This window comes from Brienomyrus brachyistius, unplaced genomic scaffold (assembly GCF_023856365.1).
Source record: "Brienomyrus brachyistius isolate T26 unplaced genomic scaffold, BBRACH_0.4 scaffold48, whole genome shotgun sequence".
NCBI classification, from domain to species: Eukaryota; Metazoa; Chordata; class Actinopteri; order Osteoglossiformes; family Mormyridae; genus Brienomyrus; species Brienomyrus brachyistius.
The window spans coordinates 16,246-37,289 of NW_026042323.1; the positions used below are offsets into that span (position 1 = coordinate 16,246).

General features: G+C 43.3%; 1 protein-coding gene across 16 annotated transcripts in view; it reads left to right on the top strand.

The window, feature by feature from the left end:
* Positions 1-2,360: 2,360 nt before the first annotated feature.
* The window catches only part of LOC125723384 (NACHT, LRR and PYD domains-containing protein 12-like), a 169,041-nt gene continuing 150,357 nt past the window's right edge, over positions 2,361-21,044 (top strand). For 2 of the 16 annotated variants that reach the window (XM_048999944.1, XM_048999945.1), the window contains exons 1-8: positions 2,364-2,647; positions 8,989-9,090; positions 9,620-9,733; positions 10,360-10,473; positions 11,100-11,213; positions 14,498-14,561; positions 14,745-14,973; positions 15,598-17,317. In XM_048999944.1, coding sequence (XP_048855901.1) covers positions 9,029-9,090; positions 9,620-9,733; positions 10,360-10,473; positions 11,100-11,213; positions 14,498-14,561; positions 14,745-14,973; positions 15,598-17,317 — 2,417 coding nt within the window. In that variant the 5' untranslated portion in view covers positions 2,364-2,647; positions 8,989-9,028. Of the gene's footprint in view, positions 2,648-3,021; positions 3,552-8,988; positions 9,091-9,619; positions 9,734-10,359; positions 10,474-11,099; positions 11,214-14,497; positions 14,562-14,744; positions 14,974-15,597; positions 17,318-21,044 lie in introns of those variants that run through there. The other 14 variants (XM_048999954.1, XM_048999939.1, XM_048999952.1 and 11 more) reach the window with 13 other exon arrangements.

Below are 21,044 nucleotides of genomic sequence, written 5' to 3' on the forward strand. Positions count from 1 at the left end.
AGCTGGGTGTATCAGCACCATAAGAGGTTAGTGGCTGCTTATACACATGCTCAACATCAGATTCAAAAATCAAGTGCAATGCAGAAAAGGGGTTTTGACCGAAAGGTAAAAGCAGAACCTTTGGTACCAGGACAGAGTACTGGTTTTGAACAGGCGGGCCCGTGGACCAGGGAAATTGAGGAATAGGTGGGAGGTTAAAGCCTATGTTGTTGTGTTGCAACCTAATGTGGAATTGCCAGTGTATGTGGTGAGATCTTCTGGTAATGGACAAGAACGGGTGTTGCACCAAATTCTGAGTCCATGTTGGTTTGAAGAGCCGGATCCAACCACTGTAGCGGAGGAAACGGAGGTTGAGAGGCCAGCAGTGACCAGTGACTGGAGGGACTGGTGGGCCTACCCTTGGGTCATGGGGAATGGAGGTACTCCAGGGGCCCTGTGGGCCCTCAGAGCAAGAACAGATTTTACCTCCAATCCAGGGATCAGCGGCGGAACAGAGGCCATTGCCTGTGCGGTGATCTTCACAGGCGACACGAGGGTTGGTGCTCCAGAGGTATCGGGAATAAAGGTTATGGTGGCGTAAATGTGAGGCCCCATTTAAAAAAAAAAAAAAAAAAAAAAAAAAGAGGGGTTGGATGTAGGTGGGGATTGTGATGGTGATTAGGGTTAATAGGAAACACCTGTGAGGGGGAAGTAGGAACAACATAAATTGCCGGTCTGCAATCGGTGGCAGCGACGTGGATTCCAGGCGCCACAGGAAAGGTTTGTGGTTCCTTCTAGGAGTTGGATTATGGTTTGTGTTGTGTGTTTTGTTTTCGGGGGATTGGGCTGTCTTCCCCCAACTAGTTAATTTAAATAATATTGTTTGATATGAATTGATCTCCTTTATTTATGTGTTATTTAGGAGGAACCACATGTGATTTTGGTGTTCATGGCCCTTGTGTTGATGTGAGCTGCCCAGGCATTTTTATTGTCCACGTGTGAACTTTAGCCGGGTGTTTTAGCTGAGTGTGAAGTGTTTTAGGGATTGCTGTGCTGAGATCATTGTGTGAGGGGTTACTGTGTTGCCTGGGTGCTCTATTCACTTATTGGGTCAGGGACGCTGAATTGTGGAATCCTGGTAATAAAGGCTTATTGCTATACTTCTGTTGTGAGCTGTTTCTTATACCTGGTGCCCAGTATAGTGGAGTCACAAACCTGCATCATTGGGGAAATCCGACTGTTCCATCTATGGATCCTGTTGAATCTGCTGTTGGTAAGGTGTGTTTTTCTATACATGCTTTTCAAGAAATAATAAAAAAAAAATCAGGACATTCTTTACCCAAAACTACACCTCCGTTCCACATGTTTCATACTGGAATGGCATAGTGGATAATATACCTTGGAAAAAGGTGTGGACTTTACCTTCTAAGTTTTTATCAACAAATAAAGTAGAAGTCATCTTTAAATTGACACAAAGTTTATCCGTCCAAATATTTTCAATCTAGCTGTTCTTTCTGTGAATGTGACTGCAAAACTAATGTTCGTTTATTTTGGTCTTGCCCTTTTGTTGAAAAATTTTGCTCTGATATGCTTAACATGACACAAACAAATGTATGTCATAATTTTCAGTTTTCTTGTAAAAATGTTTTTCTTTTTGCGGGTTTTTTGTGACTGGAAGAATACATGTCACGATCGCCGTCGGGCGAGCAGGGAGCGGAGAATCAGGAACTCCGGCTTAGGTAGAACAAACAGACCAGGCGAAACACGGAGCACGACGTCAATGACGGAACTGGGGATACGTACTCTGACTTGGACTTAAATACACAGGACTGAATAACACAACAAGAAACAACCTCACGTGGAACCCCGACGTTAACGAGGGGGGCGTGGCACGAGCGTGACAATGCAGATAAATTTAATACTATTAATTTTATATTCGTAAATACAATAAATCCAGCCTATTTTACCCTGTTCACAAATTAGACCTAATAAATTATATTAATCTAATCAGAAAGTCTAAAAATAAAAAAAAAACACTCAGAACTGTATCCTGATTTGATCCCTTTTTTACCTGATGTATAGATATAGTGCTAAAATGTTCTGTCATATTTGGTAGTGAGATGGTAATCTTTTACTTTGTAATAACTCTTTCTGAATATCTGTTTGTTCTTGTTTTGTTTAATATTCTGTCTGTAAAATGTTACCTGTACATGTTGAGCATTGGAAATAAAGTGTGATTCAATTGTTTAGTTTGACTTTTACTTTGCTGCACCAATTAATATATTATGATGAAATTATAAAATTACAAAGTTTTGTCTGACGGTCCACCACCCCCAAATCGGTTTGATCCCTCCATTTCTAAATTTCTCAAATCGCCACTGTTAAGTGTTACTGCAGTACCGCTTTTTACATGCACGATCCTCCTGAATGTGCGTTATAATCGAATTACGGTTATTGTTACTAATTAAGTCACATAGATAATATCCCCCCAAAACCCTACGATGTGCCGCAGAGTCCGTGTCCATTTTTTGCATGAAACGGAGCTGATCATTTCCTGCCTGTAAACGAAAGTGAAATTAAGTGTCGAGATTTTAAAGGCAGTCGAAAGTTTGTCAAGAAATACTTTATCAAGATTCTGGAATAATTTAAAGATATTCTATGTTTCAAGGTAAGACTATAATAATAAAATGCATATGTTTTACACAGCCTACATATATAGCGGGATTTAAAATAAAACAGCAGATTTGGCAAAAAGAGACAATGTCACGGTTTTTCGGTCTGGTGAGAACAGAATACTTAATCCTTGGCTTCTTATTCCAAATGTAATGAGAAATTTGAGTGTTCAATATAATTAAACATTAAATATACGTCCGTATAGCACAGTAGGTTACTGTACGTGTATCAGAAGAGTTTTCGAATTAACATCAATAATATTTAATTACTTACAGTACGCTCAGCCATGAGTTCGCCTAATATACTGTGCTGCGTAAACATTGTAATATTTTGAAGCTATATTAAGTTTTTATTTTTTAAAGTGTTGGGGATTAATATGCTAGTGTTAAACATAAGGCTTAACATTTTATTAAATCAAAGGTTTTACCACGGATCTGTTCTGTGTTCTCCAATCTGAAATGTTCTGATTAATTGACTGGCTTTGCAGTCGTATTTAAACTGTTTAATGCAAATAGTACGCAATCTGATTTTAATAATCGGTAAAGATTAAGTCAAACGCAACCCACAGCGCAGCTGAATGACAGAAGGTGGTGTATGTGTGTATTACACACACACACACACGGGGTTAATTGTGTTGTGTGTGTGTGTGTATAAGTGTGAGCTCTTTATTATCAGTCCCGAAAAGGGCGCAGCAGAGCCATCAAGCAGGAATGAATCACACATCGCGGACACCGAGCGGAGTAAATACGGAGGGGGAGGGGTCACACATTGTACCGGAAAATGAACACACGGTGTGATTTTAGAGACACAAACTTCACTTTTACACAGACGGCGGGTTTGCGCTTGTGGTAACGAAGCATTTTGAGCAACGTTTCTCCTTTTCCCCTGGAAGAAGCAAGGTAAGCGTCCCTTTCCCCAGAGAAAGACAAGACAAGACAGGTTTTCCAACTCTTTCCGTGAGAAGTTATTCGTGAAAAACAAGTTATATACGTGAACAATGAAAAACATGTTTGGGCAGTTCAACCATAGCACAATAATATTATGGGTGAATCAAGGACGACGTATTTGAGTCTCCGGATGATTAGTCCATATACGATCAGAATCAATCCATACCTCAATCACCTCATATTCTACTCGTATGTCTACTGGGGGCGGGGGACACTCTGCCAAGAGTAGTGGAGCCGAACAATCACAACAAATCATTAACAGTAATAAGTTAGAAAGAGATCTCTCAATGGAGGAGATTGATGATTTTATATCGTCCAAGGCGTCTTGGGATTTTTCAATACCATCGATACGAGCCAAAATTCGGTCCAGTACAGAATCGGCACCGCCCGCACTAGAATGGGAGTCATCGTCTTCCTGACTAGCGAATACTCGTCGAACCAATTTTAATTTTTTTTTCTTATCAGTGTGAGAACGAGTTGAGGAAAAAAAATGGAAAATCTCTGTAACTTCGACAAGGTTAAAGTATATTGTAATAGTGATTTGGGGGGTTAAATGGTGGAGAAATTAAATAGTTGGGAGCTGAGCAAAACTCTAAGCGGTCGTCCTGTACGAGCTCACGTGACTTCTTGGCTTCTGATGAGTCACACCTGTTCTCAGGTAAATAGCCAGATCGGATAGAAAAACTTACTGGACAGTAGCTCTGCAGGACCGGAGATGGAGACCCCTGCTGTACAGTGTTTGATATGGTTTTCAAATTATGATAAAATTCATTTTTATAAAAACACTTTTTAATGTTACAAACATACACAACCTACTGGAAATAAAGCATTGAATTCTATCCCCGAACTTGTCACTACTTTTAGGTCCCTTGGAAATCAGCCTTTGTCAGTATCAGAATCAGGAGTGCAGTTGCAGTGCTGTAGGGGTTTAGCAGTGTGACAGATCAGCTGTTTAGGAGGGAGATGGCGAGGGGAGAGAAGCTGCTCCTGTGTCGGGTGTCCTGGTCTGCAGGCTTCTATATCGTCTGCCAGAGGGCAGCAGCTCAGAAAGTCCGTGTCCAGGGTGTGTGGGATCTGTGATGATTCTCCTGCCCTTTCCCTGGATCTTGAGAGAGACAGGTCCTGGATGGAGGGCAGGGGGGCACCGATGATCTTTCTGCTGTCCGTACGGTCCGCTGCAGTCTCTTCCTGTCCTGTTTGGTGGCTGCTCCATACCAGACTGTGATGGAGGGCAGGGGGCACCGATGATCTTTCTGCTGTCCGTACGGTCCGCTGCAGTCTCTCCCTGTCCTGTTTGGTGGCTGCTCCATACCAGACTGTGATGGAGGGCAGGGGGGCACCGATGATCTTTCTGCTGTCTGTACGGTCCGCTGCAGTCTCTCCCTGTCCTGTTTGGTGGCTGCTCCATACCAGACTGTGATGGAGGAGCAGAGGACAGACTCAGTGACTGCAGTGTAGAACTGGATCAGCAGCTCCTGTGGAAGACTGTACTTCCTCAGTTGTCTTAGGAAGTACATCCTCTGCTGGGCCTTTTTGAGGATGGAGGAGATGTTGGTCTCCCACTTCAGGTCCTGGGAGATGGTGGTACCCAGGAACTTGAAGAACTCCACAGTAGACACCGGGGTGTCTGATATGGTGAGGGGGAGCAGTGATGACGGACGTCTCCTGAAGTCGACTGTCATCTCTACAGTCTTGTGCGTGTTCAGCTCCAGGTTGTGCTGACTGCACCAGAGTACCAGCCGCTCCACTTCCTTCCGGTATGCAGACTCATCACCATCCTGAATGAATCCAGTGATGGTGTCGTCTGCAAACTTCAGGAGTTTTACAGCTGAGTTCCTGGAGGTGCAGTCATTGGTGTAGAGGGAGAAGAGCAGTGGGGAGAGGACACATCCTTCAGGGGCACCAATACTGAGGGACCGTGTTTCAGAAGTGACCCCCCAGCCTTACTTGCTGCTTCCTGTCTGTCAGGAAGCTGGTGATCCACTGGCAGGTAGCTGGTGACACACTGAGCTGGGAGAGTTTGGAGGAGAGGAGATTAGGCACAATGGTGTTGAAAGCCGAACTAAAGTCCACAAACAGGATCCTGGCATAAGTTCCTGGACGGTCGAGATGTTGCACGATAAAATGCAGCCCCATATTCACTGCATCATCCACCGACCTGTTTGCCCGGTAGGCAAACTGCAGGGGGTCCAGCTGGTGTCCTGTAATGTCCTTCAGATGGGCTAAAACCAGGCGTTCAAAGGATTTCATGACCACAGACGTCAAGGCGACAGGTCTGTAGTCATTCAGTCCTGTGATGGTGGGTTTCTTGGGGACGGGATAATGGTGGAGCGTTTGAAGCAGGAGGGAACTTCACACAGCTCCAGGGATCTATTGAAGATGCGGGTGAAGATGGGAGCCAGCTGATCAGCACAGGTTCTGAGACAGGAGGGGGAGACACCGTCTGGTCTGGGGGCTTCTTGGATTTCTGTTTCTGGAACAGCCGGCTCACATCCGCTTCGTGTATTCTGAGTTCCAGGGGGGAGGGTAGGGGGGTGATAGGTGTGATGGAGGTCATTGTTTTTGTACTGTACTGTGTAGATGTACTTTGTTTAAGTACATCTGCCCTCCCCTGGTCTGCTGGAATATCACTGCTGTATACATGCACCCACTGCAGTCATCTACGTTCACTGACAAATATAGTATGACCAGACGCTTCCGTGCATGACCGTCCACAGCCCCAAAGCAGAAGTATGAATTAGCCCTGGGTTCCTGTGCAGTAAAGATGAGTATTCTGGGATGGGTATTCTGGCATTGATTTTGGTGTTTTACAAGCCTGGATGCGTGTATAAAAAGGATAGATAGTATGGAAACATTACACTGCTCACAAACTAATGCAACAAATTGGCTAACTGTATTCTAAAACAAAATCTGAATTAATTATGTTTATGATGAAATCACCAACGGTGATTTCAAGATTAGCAATTTTTCTCCCGTTATTAATAATATTTTAGATGTTTAAACATCCATCCATCCATCTTCTACCTATTTTCCGGGTCATGTCGCGGGGGCAGCAGTCTAAGCAGGGAAACCCAGACTTCTCTCTCCCCAGCCACTCTCAATCCCGAGGCTTTCTCAGACCAACCAAGAGGCATAGTCACCAGGGAGGTGTCCAGGAGGCATCCTAAGCAGATGCTCGAGCCACCTCATCTAGTTCTTCTCAATGCGGAGGAGCAGCAGCTCTACTCTGAGTCCCTCCCGAATGACCGAGCACCTCACCCTATCCCTAAGGGAGAGCCCAGCCACCCTGCGGAGGAGTAGAGGCTCTACTCTGAGTCCCTCCCGAATGACCGAGCTCCTCACCCTATCTCTAAGGGAGATCCCAGCCACCCTGCGGAGGAGTAGAGGCTCTACTCTGAGTCCCTCCCGAATGACCGAGCTCCTCACCCTATCTCTAAGGGAGAGCCCAGCCACCCTGCGGAGGAGTAGAGGCTCTACTCTGAGTCCCTCCCGAATGACCGAGCTTCTCACCCTATCTCTAAGGGAGATCCCAGCCACCCTGCGGAGGAGTAGAGGCTCTACTCTGAGTCCCTCCCGAATGACCGAGCTTCTCACCCTATCTCTAAGGGAGATCCCAGCCACCCTGTGGAGGAAATCCATTTCGGCTGCTTGCACTCGCGACCTCATTCTTTTGGTCACTACCCACAGCTCATGACCATAGGTGAGGGTAGGAACGTAGATCGACTGGCAAATCGAGAGCTTTGCCTTTTGGCTCAGCTCCTTCTTTACCATGACAGACTGAGGCAGTGCCCGCATTACTGCTGACGCCGCACCGATCCATCTTTGGATCTACCACTCCATCCTTCCCTCACTCGTGAACTCCAAGATCCTTAAACTCCTCCACTTGGGGGAGGACCCCATCCCCGACCCAGAGAGAGCACTCCACCCTTTTCCGGCTGAGGACCATGGTCTCGGATTTGGAGGTGCTGATGCTCATTGCAGTTGCTTCACACTCAAATGCGAAGTGCTCCAGTGAGAGCCGAAGGTCACGGTCTGATGAAGCCAACAGAACCACATCATCTGCAAAAAGTCACCAAACTGGACACCCTCAACGCCCTGGCTCTGCCAAGAAATTCCGTCCATAAAAGTCTAGTCAGAACCTCACAGCCTCACACACCAGCTCAGGCTCCTTCTCCAACAGAGAGGTGACATTCCATGTCCCTACAGCCAGCATCTGCAGCTGAGGATCGGACCGCCAAGGTCCCTGCCTTTGCCCACCATCCAACTCACACTGCACCCGACCCCTTTGGCCCCTCCTATGGGTGGTGAGCCCATTGGAGGGGGGGCCCACGTGCCTTCTTCAGGCTGTGCCCAATGTGATAGAAAATTCTTGATTATGCTAATCAGTAATGAATAATGGAATATAAATAATTATGCAAAATGCATTACCTAATCAGTAATTAACAATTGAGTTTATAATGTGTTGTTGATTTACCTATAATGATTGAAACAATATAATCTCACTTGAATCAGTCTGATGTATCAAGCACAATGTACTAATGCAAGTTTGCTTACTGTAAGTAAAGGGATTTCTATTTTCTATGAAGGAACTAACGTTTGCCATAATACAGCTTGCTCAGCAAGGGCCCGGGTCAGCATGACCTGGAAGTGAGATAAAAGTAATTGGGTAATTGGTTAAATTTAACTCGACTCAGTATGAAACCGCAAAGGAATTTCTGTGCTGATAAGCAAGCCTCAATAAGCAGAAGTGCCTGGTGTCTACAGACACCTGATCCTTTACTTTGAACCATCTGATGACGGCATTTTTGGCTATAAGAGATGTATGCACTTGTTGTTCGGGGAGCAGAACACGAGACGCATGATTGCTGAGTGTCTGTTCCCTTCGAGCTCATCGAATAATAAAGTTCTGTCAAACACTTAAACATCGGACTTAGAGAAATTTCTTCCACACCGACCAGGCCCCATGGGTAAAGGCCTGGCTCTGGGAGGGGGGGAGGACCGTGACCCGGGGGAGGGAGAACCTGAATCCATGTTTTTACTCATCATCAGGGGTCTAATGAGCCGCAGTTCGTCTGGTTCCTCACCCAGGACCTGTTTGCCTTGGGTGACCCTACCAGAGGCATAAAGCCCCGGGCAGCTTAGCTCCTGGGATCACTGGAACACGCAAACCCCTCCACCACCATAAGGTGTCGGCTCCAGGAGAGGATGTTTATACATATATTTATAAAAAATGTGGCAGTGAAATTTTGCACTAAACCTCTTTACTATGTGTAATTCTACACATTGAACATAACAGAATGGAGACACAATTCATCAGTTTGATGTAAAAATGCTGAGTACTCGATATTGTGTATTTATCTATGTATCTACTTACCCTTCATGTTCACAGAGGCCCCAGCAGGAATCATCTGGTCTGGATCAGCATAGAAATGGATGGATCTGCTTCTGAAATGCGCCCCCCTGTGGGGTGTAACAGAAAGAGCCCTGAGAGGTAACAGTGTTACAGCCCACTAGCATGCATGTCTCTCTGGGTCTATAGTCAGGCCATAACATAAAAGTAAACTGGGCTCCTAGCTGGGGCTGGTCAGTGGGCAGCACTTTAATATGTGTAGCTTCATAAAAAGACCTCGCCATCTTCTGTCTTCACCGTCTTCTTCCACAATCAGCCAGTTCTTTTATACTAGAGGTGAGCAACAGACCATCCCTCCTATACAAAATGGCCACATAACAAAACTAAACAAACAAACAAAAACATATATAAACAGGTAAAAAGGAACATAAGTCAAGTCGAGTTGTGGAGGTTTTAAACGGTCATACTAAAAGTTTCATATAATATCTAAATTTTAAATGAGACAATTTCCTTAAAAGCTGACTGTAAATAAGTCTGTTTACATCAAGAGCTTCACAGCATATCAAAGTACATGAAGGCAGAGCAGAAGGCTAAACAGCAGTGTGATGTCGTCCCCATTGTATGAATTATATTTATACCATGAGGGTTTGTTTCCTCTCGCTGCCCACAGTGTCCTGATGAAGAGAACAGACTCCCCTGTACCCAGCTGTGTTTCCCTGAAGAGTGACGCGTCAATGGAGCCCCCACTCGCCTTCAAAGAGGGACCTTTTCCTACAGATCAAAGGTAAATGTGCATTTAAACAAACACTGTTAATGACATTCAAACTCTCAGTCAAATGGCACAGAGACACATACAAGCTATGAGGAAATAACATATTTATAATGGATGCACCAATTTGTACCTTTAACAGATTCCATCACCTTGAGAATTTAAACAAAAATTTTGTCTGTATTCTATATAAATAACATCTGAGGTAAATGGATGAGGATTACTGTAAAACCTGACTTTCTGCGAGCTGGAATTGGAAGTTATTTAATCGCAAAGTAGATTTTAAATTTCAGTCCTCAGCACAGAGCTGGAAAACAACTGGTTAGCCTGTTTCCCCCCTCTGCATGTCCATTAAAGAATGACTCGACAATAGATTGTCGTCTTGTGAGACGGATGTTTCTGTTTTGATAAGAAATAATTTCACTCTCATGAATTCATTAGATCATACTCAGACGAAGGCTTTAGTTTAACATGTTTAGTCAAACTGTGTGGCTTAAACAATAAACTACTATCATCAGACAAAAAAAGAGAAAGAGTAACAGAAAGAGCCCTGAGAGGTAACAGTGTTACAGCCCACTAGCATGCATGTCTCTCTGGGTCTATAGTATGAAGGAGGGTTTGTTTCCTCTCGCTGCCCACAGTGTCCTGATGAAGAGAACAGACTCCCCTGTACCCAGCTGTGTTTCCCTGAAGAGTGACAGGTCAATAGAAAAGCGACTCAACTTCAGAGAGGGACCTTTTCCTACAGATCAAAGGTAAATGTGCATTTAAAGAAACACTGTTAATGACATTCAGACTCTCAGTCAAATGGCACAGAGACACATACAAGCTATGAGGAAATAACATATTTATAATGAATGCACCAATTTGTACCTTTAACAGATTCCATCACCTTGAGAATTTAAACAAAAATTTTGTCTGTATTCTATATAAATAACATCTGAGGTAAATGGATGAGGATTACTGTAAAACCTGACTTTCTGCGAGCTGGAATTGGAAGTTATTTAATCGCAAAGTAGATTTTAAATTTCAGTCCTCAGCACAGAGCTGGAAAACAACTGGTTTGCCTGTTTCCCCCCTCTGCATGTCCATTAAAGAATGACTCGACAATAGATTGTCGTCTTGTGAGACGGATGTTTCTGTTTTGATAAGAAATAATTTCACTCTCATGAATTCATTAGATCATACTCAGACGAAGGCTTTAGTTTAACATGTTTAGTCAAACTGTGTGGCTTAAACAATAAACTACTATCATCAGACAAAAAAAGAGAAAGAGTAACAGAAAGAGCCCTGAGAGGTAACAGTGTTACAGCCCACTAGCATGCATGTCTCTCTGGGTCTATAGTATGAAGGAGGGTTTGTTTCCTCTCGCTGCCCACAGTGTCCTGATGAAGAGAACAGACTCCCCTGTACCCAGCTGTGTTTCCCTGAAGAGTGACAGGTCAATAGAAAAGCGACTCAACTTCAGAGAGGGACCTTTTCCTACAGATCAAAGGTAAATGTGCATTTAAACAAACACTGTTAATGACATTCAGACTCTCAGTCAAATGGCACAGAGACACATACAAGCTATGAGGAAATAACATATTTATAATGGATGCACCAATTTGTACCTTTAACAGATTCCATCACCTTGAGAATTTAAACAAAAGTTTTGTCTGTATTCTATATAAATAACATCTGAGGTAAATGGATGAGGATTACTGTAAAACCTGACTTTCTGCGAGCTGGAATTGGAAGTTATTTAATCGCAAAGTAGATTTTAAATTTCAGTCCTCAGCACAGAGCTGGAAAACAACTGGTTTGCCTGTTTCCCCCTGCATGTCCATTAAAGAATGACTCGACAATAGATTGTCAACTTGTGAGACGGATGTTTCTGTTTTGATAACAAATAATTTCACTCTCATGAATTCATTAGATCATACTCAGACGAAGGCTTCAGTTTAACATGTTTAATCGAACTGTGTGGCTTAAACAATAAACTACTATCATCAGACAAAAAAAGAGAAAGACTATTGGTTTCTTTGCCAAAGGTGACGTTTAAATACTTGCTGATTCAGATCATAATTAATGTGACACTGTAGTGGTTCTCATCCCCTGAGTATAAAATAAGATGATTTGTTGATCCAAGAGGGGAAATTCTCTTGTGTTCAGCAGCAAAGTGTTATGTTATTTATATGATTAAAAACAGAGAGCAGCTTTTACCACATTAAAAATTGGACGATAAGGCTGGCTGTGGGGGCTGCACATCGACAGCAGGCATTGTGGTGTCTAACGGCAGCAGGCAGGAAAGATCCCCAGTAGCGCTTCTTAGCTCACGGTGGGGGAATGAGCCGGTGGCTGAAGGTGCCCCAAAATAGCGCCCCCTGGAGCCTCGGCTGGGTTATGGACCGGGCCAGTGGGGCCAGTGCCCTGGGGCCTCAGGACATTAGAAGCTGTGAGTCACAACATTTATAGTGCAAACCATGAAATGCGCCCCCCTGTGGGGTGTAAGAGAAAGAGCCCTGAGAGGTAACAGTGTTACAGCCCACTAGCATGCATGTCTCTCTGGGTCTATAGTCAGGCCATAACATAAAAGTAAACTGGGCTCCTAGCTGGGGCTGGTCAGTGGGCAGCACTTTAATATGTGTAGCTTAATAAAAAGACCTCGCCATCTTCTGTCTTCACCGTCTTCTTCCACAATCAGCCAGTTCTTTTATACTAGAGGCGAGCAACAGACCATCCCTCCTGTCCAAGGCTCTTACAAGATAGACTTGCATAGTCTCACTTAATACGCACACCCGAGATATTTAAGAAGACCAAATGAATGGATGAATGATATTGACCAAATGAGTCGGAAAGCGTGTAAAACAAGAGCGGTGTTTACTGGGTACAAAGGGCTGCATAGAAAACTGTCCTTCCTGCCTGCTGTGTCTCTGTGTGCTGGAGCCTGATGTCACTGGTTCTCTTCTGCTGTCATGAGAGAATCAGGAAGCCGCCCCAGTGAATAAAGCTTAACATGGCAGATACATCTTTCCAAACTACAACCCCAATTCCAAAAATTTTGGGACGTTCTGCAAATTGCAAATAAAATCAGAATGCAGTGATATGGAAATCTGATAAACCTATATTTTATTCATAACAGAACACAGAAAACATATCAAATGTTCAAACTGAGAAAATGCATCATTGTAAGCAAAAATTTGAATGTCGCAGCAGCAACACATCTCAAAAAAGTTGGGACAAGGCCATGTTTACCACTGTGCGGCATCTCCTCTTCTTTTAACAACAGTCTGTAAATGTCTGGGGACTGAGGAGATCATTTGTTTGAGTTTTGGAGAGGAATGTTGTCCCATTCTTGTCTGATACAGGATTCTAGTTGCTCAACTGTCCTAGATCTTCTGTGTCATATTTTTAGTTTTATGATGCACCAAATATTCTCAATGGCTGAAAGATCTGGACCGCTGGCAGGCCAGTTCAGTACCCGGACCCTTCTTCTACGAATCCATCATGTTGTAATTTATGCAGTGTGTGGTTTGACATTGTCATGTGGGAAAATGCAAGGTCTTCACTGAAAGAGACGTCGTCTGGATGGGAGCATCTGTTGCTCTAGAACCTGGATATACCTTTCAGCACTGATGGTGCCTTTCCAGATATGCAGGCTGCCCCTGCCATATGTACTAATGCACCCCCACACCATCAGAGATGCTGGCTGCCCCTGCCATATGTACTAATGCACCCCCACACCATCAGAGATGCTGGCTTTTGAACTGAGTGCTGATAACACGCTGGGTGGTCCTTCTCCTCTTTAGTCCGGATGACATGGTGTCCCTGGTTTCCAAAAAGAATTTCAAATTTAGATTCGACTGACCACAGAACAGTTTTACACTCAGCTGCAGTCCATTTTAAATGAGCTTTGGCCCAGAGACGACGTCGGTGATTCTGGATCATCTTCATATACGGCTTCTTCTTTGGATGATAGAGTTTTAACTGGCATCTGTGCATGGCAGCGCGAATTGTGTTCACTGACAATGTTTGTGGGAAATATTCCTGAGCCTATTTAGTGATTCCATTACAGAATTATGTCTGTTTGTGATGCAGTGCTGCCTAAGGGCCAAAATATCACAAGCATCTAGTCTGGTTTTTCACAGAGATTTCTCCAGATTCTCAGAATCTTTTGATTACATTATGTGCTGTAGATGATGAAATATTCAACCTCTTTGCAGTTTTATACTGAGAAACTTCTTTCTGAAATTGCTCCACTATTTGTCAGTGCAGTATTAGGGGGATTGTGACCCTCTGCCCATCTTTACTTCAGAGAGACACTGCAGCTCTAAGATGCTCTTTTTATACCCAGTCATGTTACTCACCTGTTGCCAATTGACATAATTATTTCCAAATTGTTCCTCCAGTTGGGTCCATCCTGTTGGGTTTTTGTACCACTAACTTTTCCAGCCTCCTATTGCCCCTGTCCCAACTTTTTTGAGACATGTTGCTATCATGAAATTCAAAATCAGCCAATATTTTTCATGAAATAGCAAAATCTCTCAGTTTAAACATCTGATATGTTTTCTATACTTTGTTATGAATATAATACAGGTTAATGAGATTTCTATATCATTGCATTCTGTTTTTATTTACAATTTGCACAATGTCCCAACATTTTGGAATTGGTGTTGTAATATACCATAATGTTATTCTTTATCTGCAGTAACAGCAATTTTAATGGGGAACTTTTCAGTCTTTCTGTTACATTTGTGTAGATGAATTGAGGTCTTTATGTTTCTGCCTAATTCACAGAGACCAAATGGAAGATTGCAGTTCAGATCTACATGATAAATCGGGTTTATCATCCATATTGAAGGTTTGTATTTATTGCTGATATATATTTTCTTGGCTGTTATGTGAATTAGCTTATATTTTATACAGCTGCATAATAATAAATTCATCATCTTAAAGAAAATTAGTTTTAATCTATGATTCACAAGTGAAACTCTGAAAAGGTTTGGTGTAAGTAGCAATAATTAACTCTGACTGTTTATTCTAGTCACTAGAGGAAAAAGCCATGAAGTTCCTAAAGGACGAGCTGAAGACGTTTGTGAGGTACCTAGATCAGAATTACCCAGAATGCTCTGAGCCTCAGCTGGAGGAGGAGAATGACCTGGACTGTGATGGTCAGATACAGAAGACCAGTGTTAGAGAGGTAGCTCTGAAGATTACACTGTACATCCTGAGGACCATGAAGCAAAATGATCTTGCTGATATGCTGGAGAAGAGTAAGAGCTTTATAACATTATGTACATGTACAATATTGTGTAAACGTCTTAGGCAGCCAAAGAAAAGGATGTTTAAATGGTCTTCATGTTGGTGTAGAACTACTATAATATGCATGTCAAACTGTGTTTGCCATTTCAGAACCTCTCTCAAAATCACCCTAATATTTGCATAAATTGTGCAGTATATCTACATATTTTTTTACTTGACCACTAACACACCTCATGTGCCTGATCAATATCTCATTGAGCTTTTAAACTAATTTAATTAATTGATGAAGTGAGCTGGTGGTGAAATTTAACAAATACATGGACTGGCTGTGGTGCCCCTGAGGAGAGGTTTGGGAAATGAAAAGGGGTTTTGTGTTTTGTTTGGTTCTGAGCAGATATACACTTACTACCCAAATGGCTTTAAACATTTCCTTTGGCTGCCTAAGGCTTATTCACGGTCCTGTATGCGGTGTTCCAGTAAAATACGCATGATAAAACTTTCAGTTTCACATTCACAGTCACAGGGAAATATCTGGATATGTATGTGTAAAAAAGTGTGTTTTTCGAAAATATTCTTCCTCATACTGGTCAGGATCACGGTGAGAATTAGTGCATTTTCCTCTCATTTCGTTTCAGGACAGCTCATGCTGCAACATCAGCAGAAAATCAAATGTAAACTTAAGAAGCAATTTGAGTGTGTATTTGAAGGGAAAGCTAAGGAAGGACAGCCAACACTTCTCAGTAAGATTTACACAGAACTCTACATAACTGAAGGTGGGACTGGAGCAGTCAATGATGAACATGAAGTGAGACAGATTGAAACAGCATCCAAGAAAAGGCGAACAGAAGATACTACAGTCAAGTGCAATGATATATTTAAACCCTTATGTGGGCGTGAGACACCTATCAGAACTGTACTCACTAAAGGGGTGGCAGGTATCGGAAAAACAGTCTCTGTGCAGAAATTTATTCTCGACTGGGCAGAAGGAAAAGCAAACCAGGATGTTCACTTCATATTTGCTCTTCCTTTCCGGGACCTGAATTTGATTAAGGGTGAATACAGTCTGACTGAACTGCTTCACCACTTTGTCCCAGAACTGAAATCATTTCAGTCCACTGAGCTGTTTAGGTTGAAAGTCTTGTTAATCTTTGATGGTCTGGATGAGTGTCGCCTTCCTCTCAATTTTCAGAACAATGAGAGCTGGTTTGATGTCACAGAGAAAACATCACTGGATGTGCTGTTAACTAACCTCATTAAGGGGAATCTGCTCCCATCTGCTCACCTCTGGATAACCTCCCGGCCAGCAGCAGCCAATCAGATACCTCCTGAGTGTGTCCACCAGGTGACAGAGATACGAGGGTTCAGTGATGCCCAGAAGGAGGAGTATTTCAAGAAGAGATTTAATGATCAGAGCCTGGCCAGCAGGATTTTCACACATGTGAAATCATCAAGGAGCCTCTTCATCATGTGCCACATACCTGTGTTCTGCTGGATTTCAGCCACTGTGCTTAAGAGGCTTTTTAGTGAGACTGACAGGGGAGAAATTCCAAAGACTCTGACTGAAATGTACACACACTTCCTGATCTTTCAGACAAGTTTAAAAAATGACAAGTATATGAAAAACCCTGAAACTAAACTTAAGGAATACAGCAAGGAATTCCTTTTAAAACTTGGTAAACTGGCTTTTGACAACCTTGAGAAAGGCAATCTCATATTTTATGAGAAAGATCTGTCAGAGAATGGCATTAATGTCGCTGAAACTTCAGTTTACTCTGGAGTTTGCACAGAAGTCTTTAAAGAGGAGTATGGGTTGTACCAGGAGAAGGTGTACTGCTTTGTGCATCTGAGCATCCAGGAGTATCTCGCTGCCTTATTTGTGTTTCTGTCAGACTCATCAGCTGACCTGCTGAAGACTGCAGTGAATCAGGCATTAGAGAGCAAGAATGGACACTTGGACCTCTACCTCCGCTTCCTCCTGGGCCTCTCAACAGACTCCAGTAAGACTCTGTTACAAAGGCTACTGGGGCCGACAAGCATCTGCTCATATACCATTAAGGAAACAGCCCAATACATCAAAGAGAAAATACAGGAGAATTTATCTCCAGAAAGGACCATCAACCTGTTCCACTGTCTGACTGAACTGGGTGACAATTCTCTAGTAAAGTCAGTACAAAGATACCTGAATTCAGGAAACATTTCAGCAGATGACCTCTCACCTGCACAGTACTCAGCTCTGGCCTTTGTGATGCTGATGTCAGATGAGGAGCTGGATGTGTTTGACCTGAAGAAATACATCAGATCAGATGAAGAGCACTGCCGGCTGCTGCCTGTGGTCAAGAACTCCAGGACGGCTCTGTAAGTGATGTGGGGATGGGAAATCATGTCTGGTCTGGCAGTAATGCATGAATATTGTTTGAAATTTGTAATATATATTATATATTTCTCCTCATGGATTAATAAGTGGGTTTTATTTTGATAATCACAGCTATAGCTGTTTGTATAGCAGTAGCTAATCCTAACCACAGCCTTTATAATGACTGAAGGTAGTGATGTCACTTTTTGTTTGTTACTACTTTTCCATTCCCATCCAGTCTGCCTTCTGATCACAGGCACAGCATCCTAACCTGCTATAGAAACAGTGAGGGCTCTTTATCCACAGGGTGTATCAGTGGTATGTGAGTGTTATTGTCAGCAGGCGTGTTCATGTGATGGAGCCCAGAGCTGGGAGCTTCCGTATGACTGCTGTCTCTGGCTGCTCACTGGCGCCCTCTGCTGGCCTCAGCTGCACCTGGCTGAGGATGTGACGACACATCTAGTCTGGCAGACATAGATAAACATTGTTTAAAATATAAAATGAATATGTATATATGTAATTTATTTCCCCTCTTTTATCAACAAGGTTCCTTTTTAATCTAGTTTATATTAACTGAAGGTAGTGGTGTAGTAAAAACAAAAAAGACAAGATTTCCACGACCATCCTTTGTGTAACAAATAACCAAAGATACAGCATCATACAGAATGGTCCAGTTTTCATTAATAGTGGGAAAACCACTCATATTCGTTTCAGTTCTGGATGCTGTAGGAAGCATTTCTGTAAGTACTGGGTGTGGTGCGTGACTCTTTGGGTTCGACCTCTGTGTCCATGAGCGGAAGGTCGCTGGTTCAGATGTCTTGGCCGGCAGAGTGATGTCATCACTGAGCCCTTGAGCTGCAGGGGTGCTGGATGCTGGCCAATCCTGCGCTGCGACCCCCAAACTTCCTCTCACCTGTATATGTGTCGGCGTATCTCTTGGAGAGCAAGATGGGAGGGGCGAAAAGACAATTTCCCCATGTGGGTGAATAAAGTATCATTATTCATAAATCATTCAAACAAACATTTTTTTCTAAAAGCCTATTTCACAGGACTGATAGCTCTCCGATTAGTGTATTGTTAATTAGGGCTGGGCGATAAGTAAAAAAAAAAATGTGTATGTGTCATTAAGCTTAAAAATATCGCAATTAATAATCATTTTGAGCACCCCCCCCCCCCCCCCCAAACATTGAATGCAATTTCAGTTCAGTTTTATTTATATAGTTTGTTTTCACAACATTACATCATCTCAAAGCACTTTACAGCATCCCTGCCCAAAGCCCCCAGTGAGCAAGTCAGAGGGGACAGTGGCAAGGAAAAACTACATAGAAAGACGAAAGCTTGGGAGGAACCAGACTCAGAGGAGGAGCCCATCCTCCAGGGGGCAGCAGAGGAAGCCCTAACCCTAACCAGACTGAAAGGGGGAGCCCATCCTCCAGGGGGCGGCAGAGGAAGTCAAATGATCAAGATGGCAAAGTCCTAATTCACATTATCCCAATCTTAACATTTCAGTCACAAAGCGGGAGGCAGGGAGGTGATGACAGGCAAGTGCTGGAGCTGCTTCAGATGGGAGGGCGAACAGTAGGACGGCAGCAGGGCAAACAGGGAAGATGTCACAGGCAGAAGGGTGAGCAGGCCGGAAGGACGTCACAGGTAGTGGAGACCTGCAGCAGGGTAGACAGGATATCTTAAAAATGTGGGGTCTCCAGGCAGCACAGCCAGGGGGAGTAGGAGAAATAAAATGTGCAATTAGCCAAAGTAGGGGAGACTAGAGGCAGTGCAAACAGTTAGGTGAGTGCAGTATGTAAGCTCTGGCACATATGGCTACGGCAGCATAAGTAGGAGGGAGAGGCAGGTGGGAACACAGGCATGGGGAGTCCCTGAATGTCAGCACTCAAATTCCACAAGGGGGTGTGTAGCTAAAGTGACAGACTGACAGTTCAGTTTATCCAAAGCCAATGGCACCGATCCCCACCCAGCTCTACACCTCACACTATAGGTCTGACTGGGAGTGAGCAGTTAGCTAGAGCTAGAATTAGAGTCCCTATAAGCTAAACTAAACAGGAGTGTTTTTAGTCTAGACTTGAATATTGAGAGTCAGCCTGAATCCCGCACATCCGCTGGAAGACTATTCCACAGCTGAAGAGCTCTATAAGAGAAAGCTCTGCAGCCTGCCATAGCTCTTTATACCCTGGGTACTAACAGATATCCTGCTCTTTATAATGTAAGAAAGCGAGGAGGGTTGTATAAGGCCAGCAGGTTACTAAGGTATTCTTGTGCAAGGCCATTCAGTGTTTTATAAGTCAGTAGCAGTATTTTGTAGTTAATTCGAGACTAACTGGAAGCCAATGAAGGGAGCATAGAACAGGGCTAATATAATCACATTTTTTAGTGTTTGTAAGAACTCTGGCTGCTGCATTTTGTATCAGCTGAAGTTTATGTAAGGATCCAGATGGGCTCCCAGAAAGGAAGGCATTACAGTATCCAGCCTGGAAGTTATAAAGGTCTTAGTGTTTCCACTTCATGAAAGGAGAGCATCTTCTGAAGCTTGGCTAGGTTCCGTACATGATAGAACACAGCTTTAGTGATGCTTTTCATGTGAGCATCGAAACATAAATCTGAATCAACCAGAACACCAAGATCTCTGACCACTGTGTTAGGTTGGGTAGGAAGACCACCAAGGTTGAGGTTGTCAGACTTATTTCGAGCCGCCTTCGGACCAGTTAACAGTACTTCTGTTTTTCTGTGTTTAACACAAAGAAATTATTTGCCATCCAGCACCGGATATCTAGTTGGCAGTCTTCTAACAGAGAGCTGTGATGCATCATCCAACTTAACAGATACATATAACTGTATCATCAGCAAAACAATGAAACCTAACACCATGATTTCTGATAATGTGACCAATGTATACAGTGTACAGCAGCGGCCCAGCACTGATCCATGTGGGACACCATTGTAGGAATATTTAGCTCAGGTAAATTTTTATATCTCCACCAATATGTTTTGAAACTAATTACATTTTAATTAATTATTATTTAATGATGTTTATTAACTAATTGTTATGCTGAATGGTTGGTTCCTCCAAACTCAATTGCGAATCCCCGTGAGTCGGTTAATGTGAGACTTACATGGGATTCACTAGTTACCAGTATCGCTTAGTAAACTGGGTTAGAAGGCTCATCCAGCAAGCTGCATCACCAGGTAAAGTAAACGATCGGTTGTGAAGCTCCCCTCACGGCCGATGAGAGGGAGCCTCATGATATTTCAGGCGAGTTTTGAGGTTTCAGAGCTTAGCAGCCAGATCCCACAGAGGCAGGACTATTGTGAGCACTCAATGAACGGAGGCTGAAATGGTGTAAAAGACATGCATTTATTCCTAACTAACACTACAACTAACATAAGACAGACATTACACTTAACACAAACAATAAACACGAAATAACGGAATAGTACCAGACAGAATGTAACATGAAAATGCAGTGACCAGATTTAAAATGAGTAACCTTAAAAGGGAAATTCTGTTCTGCAAAGCAAGCACAGTTTGTGGAAACACGACCCTAAAGTCATAAAGCAGGTTAACAGAACAGCTTAGGTTGTTAGAATGAAAGGAAGCTGGTTTACTTGTTTGCAGAGTGGAGGGGGTCTTGGCAGTAGGTCACAGAGGTGATGAGCTGAGGGAATGGTAGCACCCAAGAAGGCGCGGCGTCTGGAGTGGTTGTTGGAGTGGAG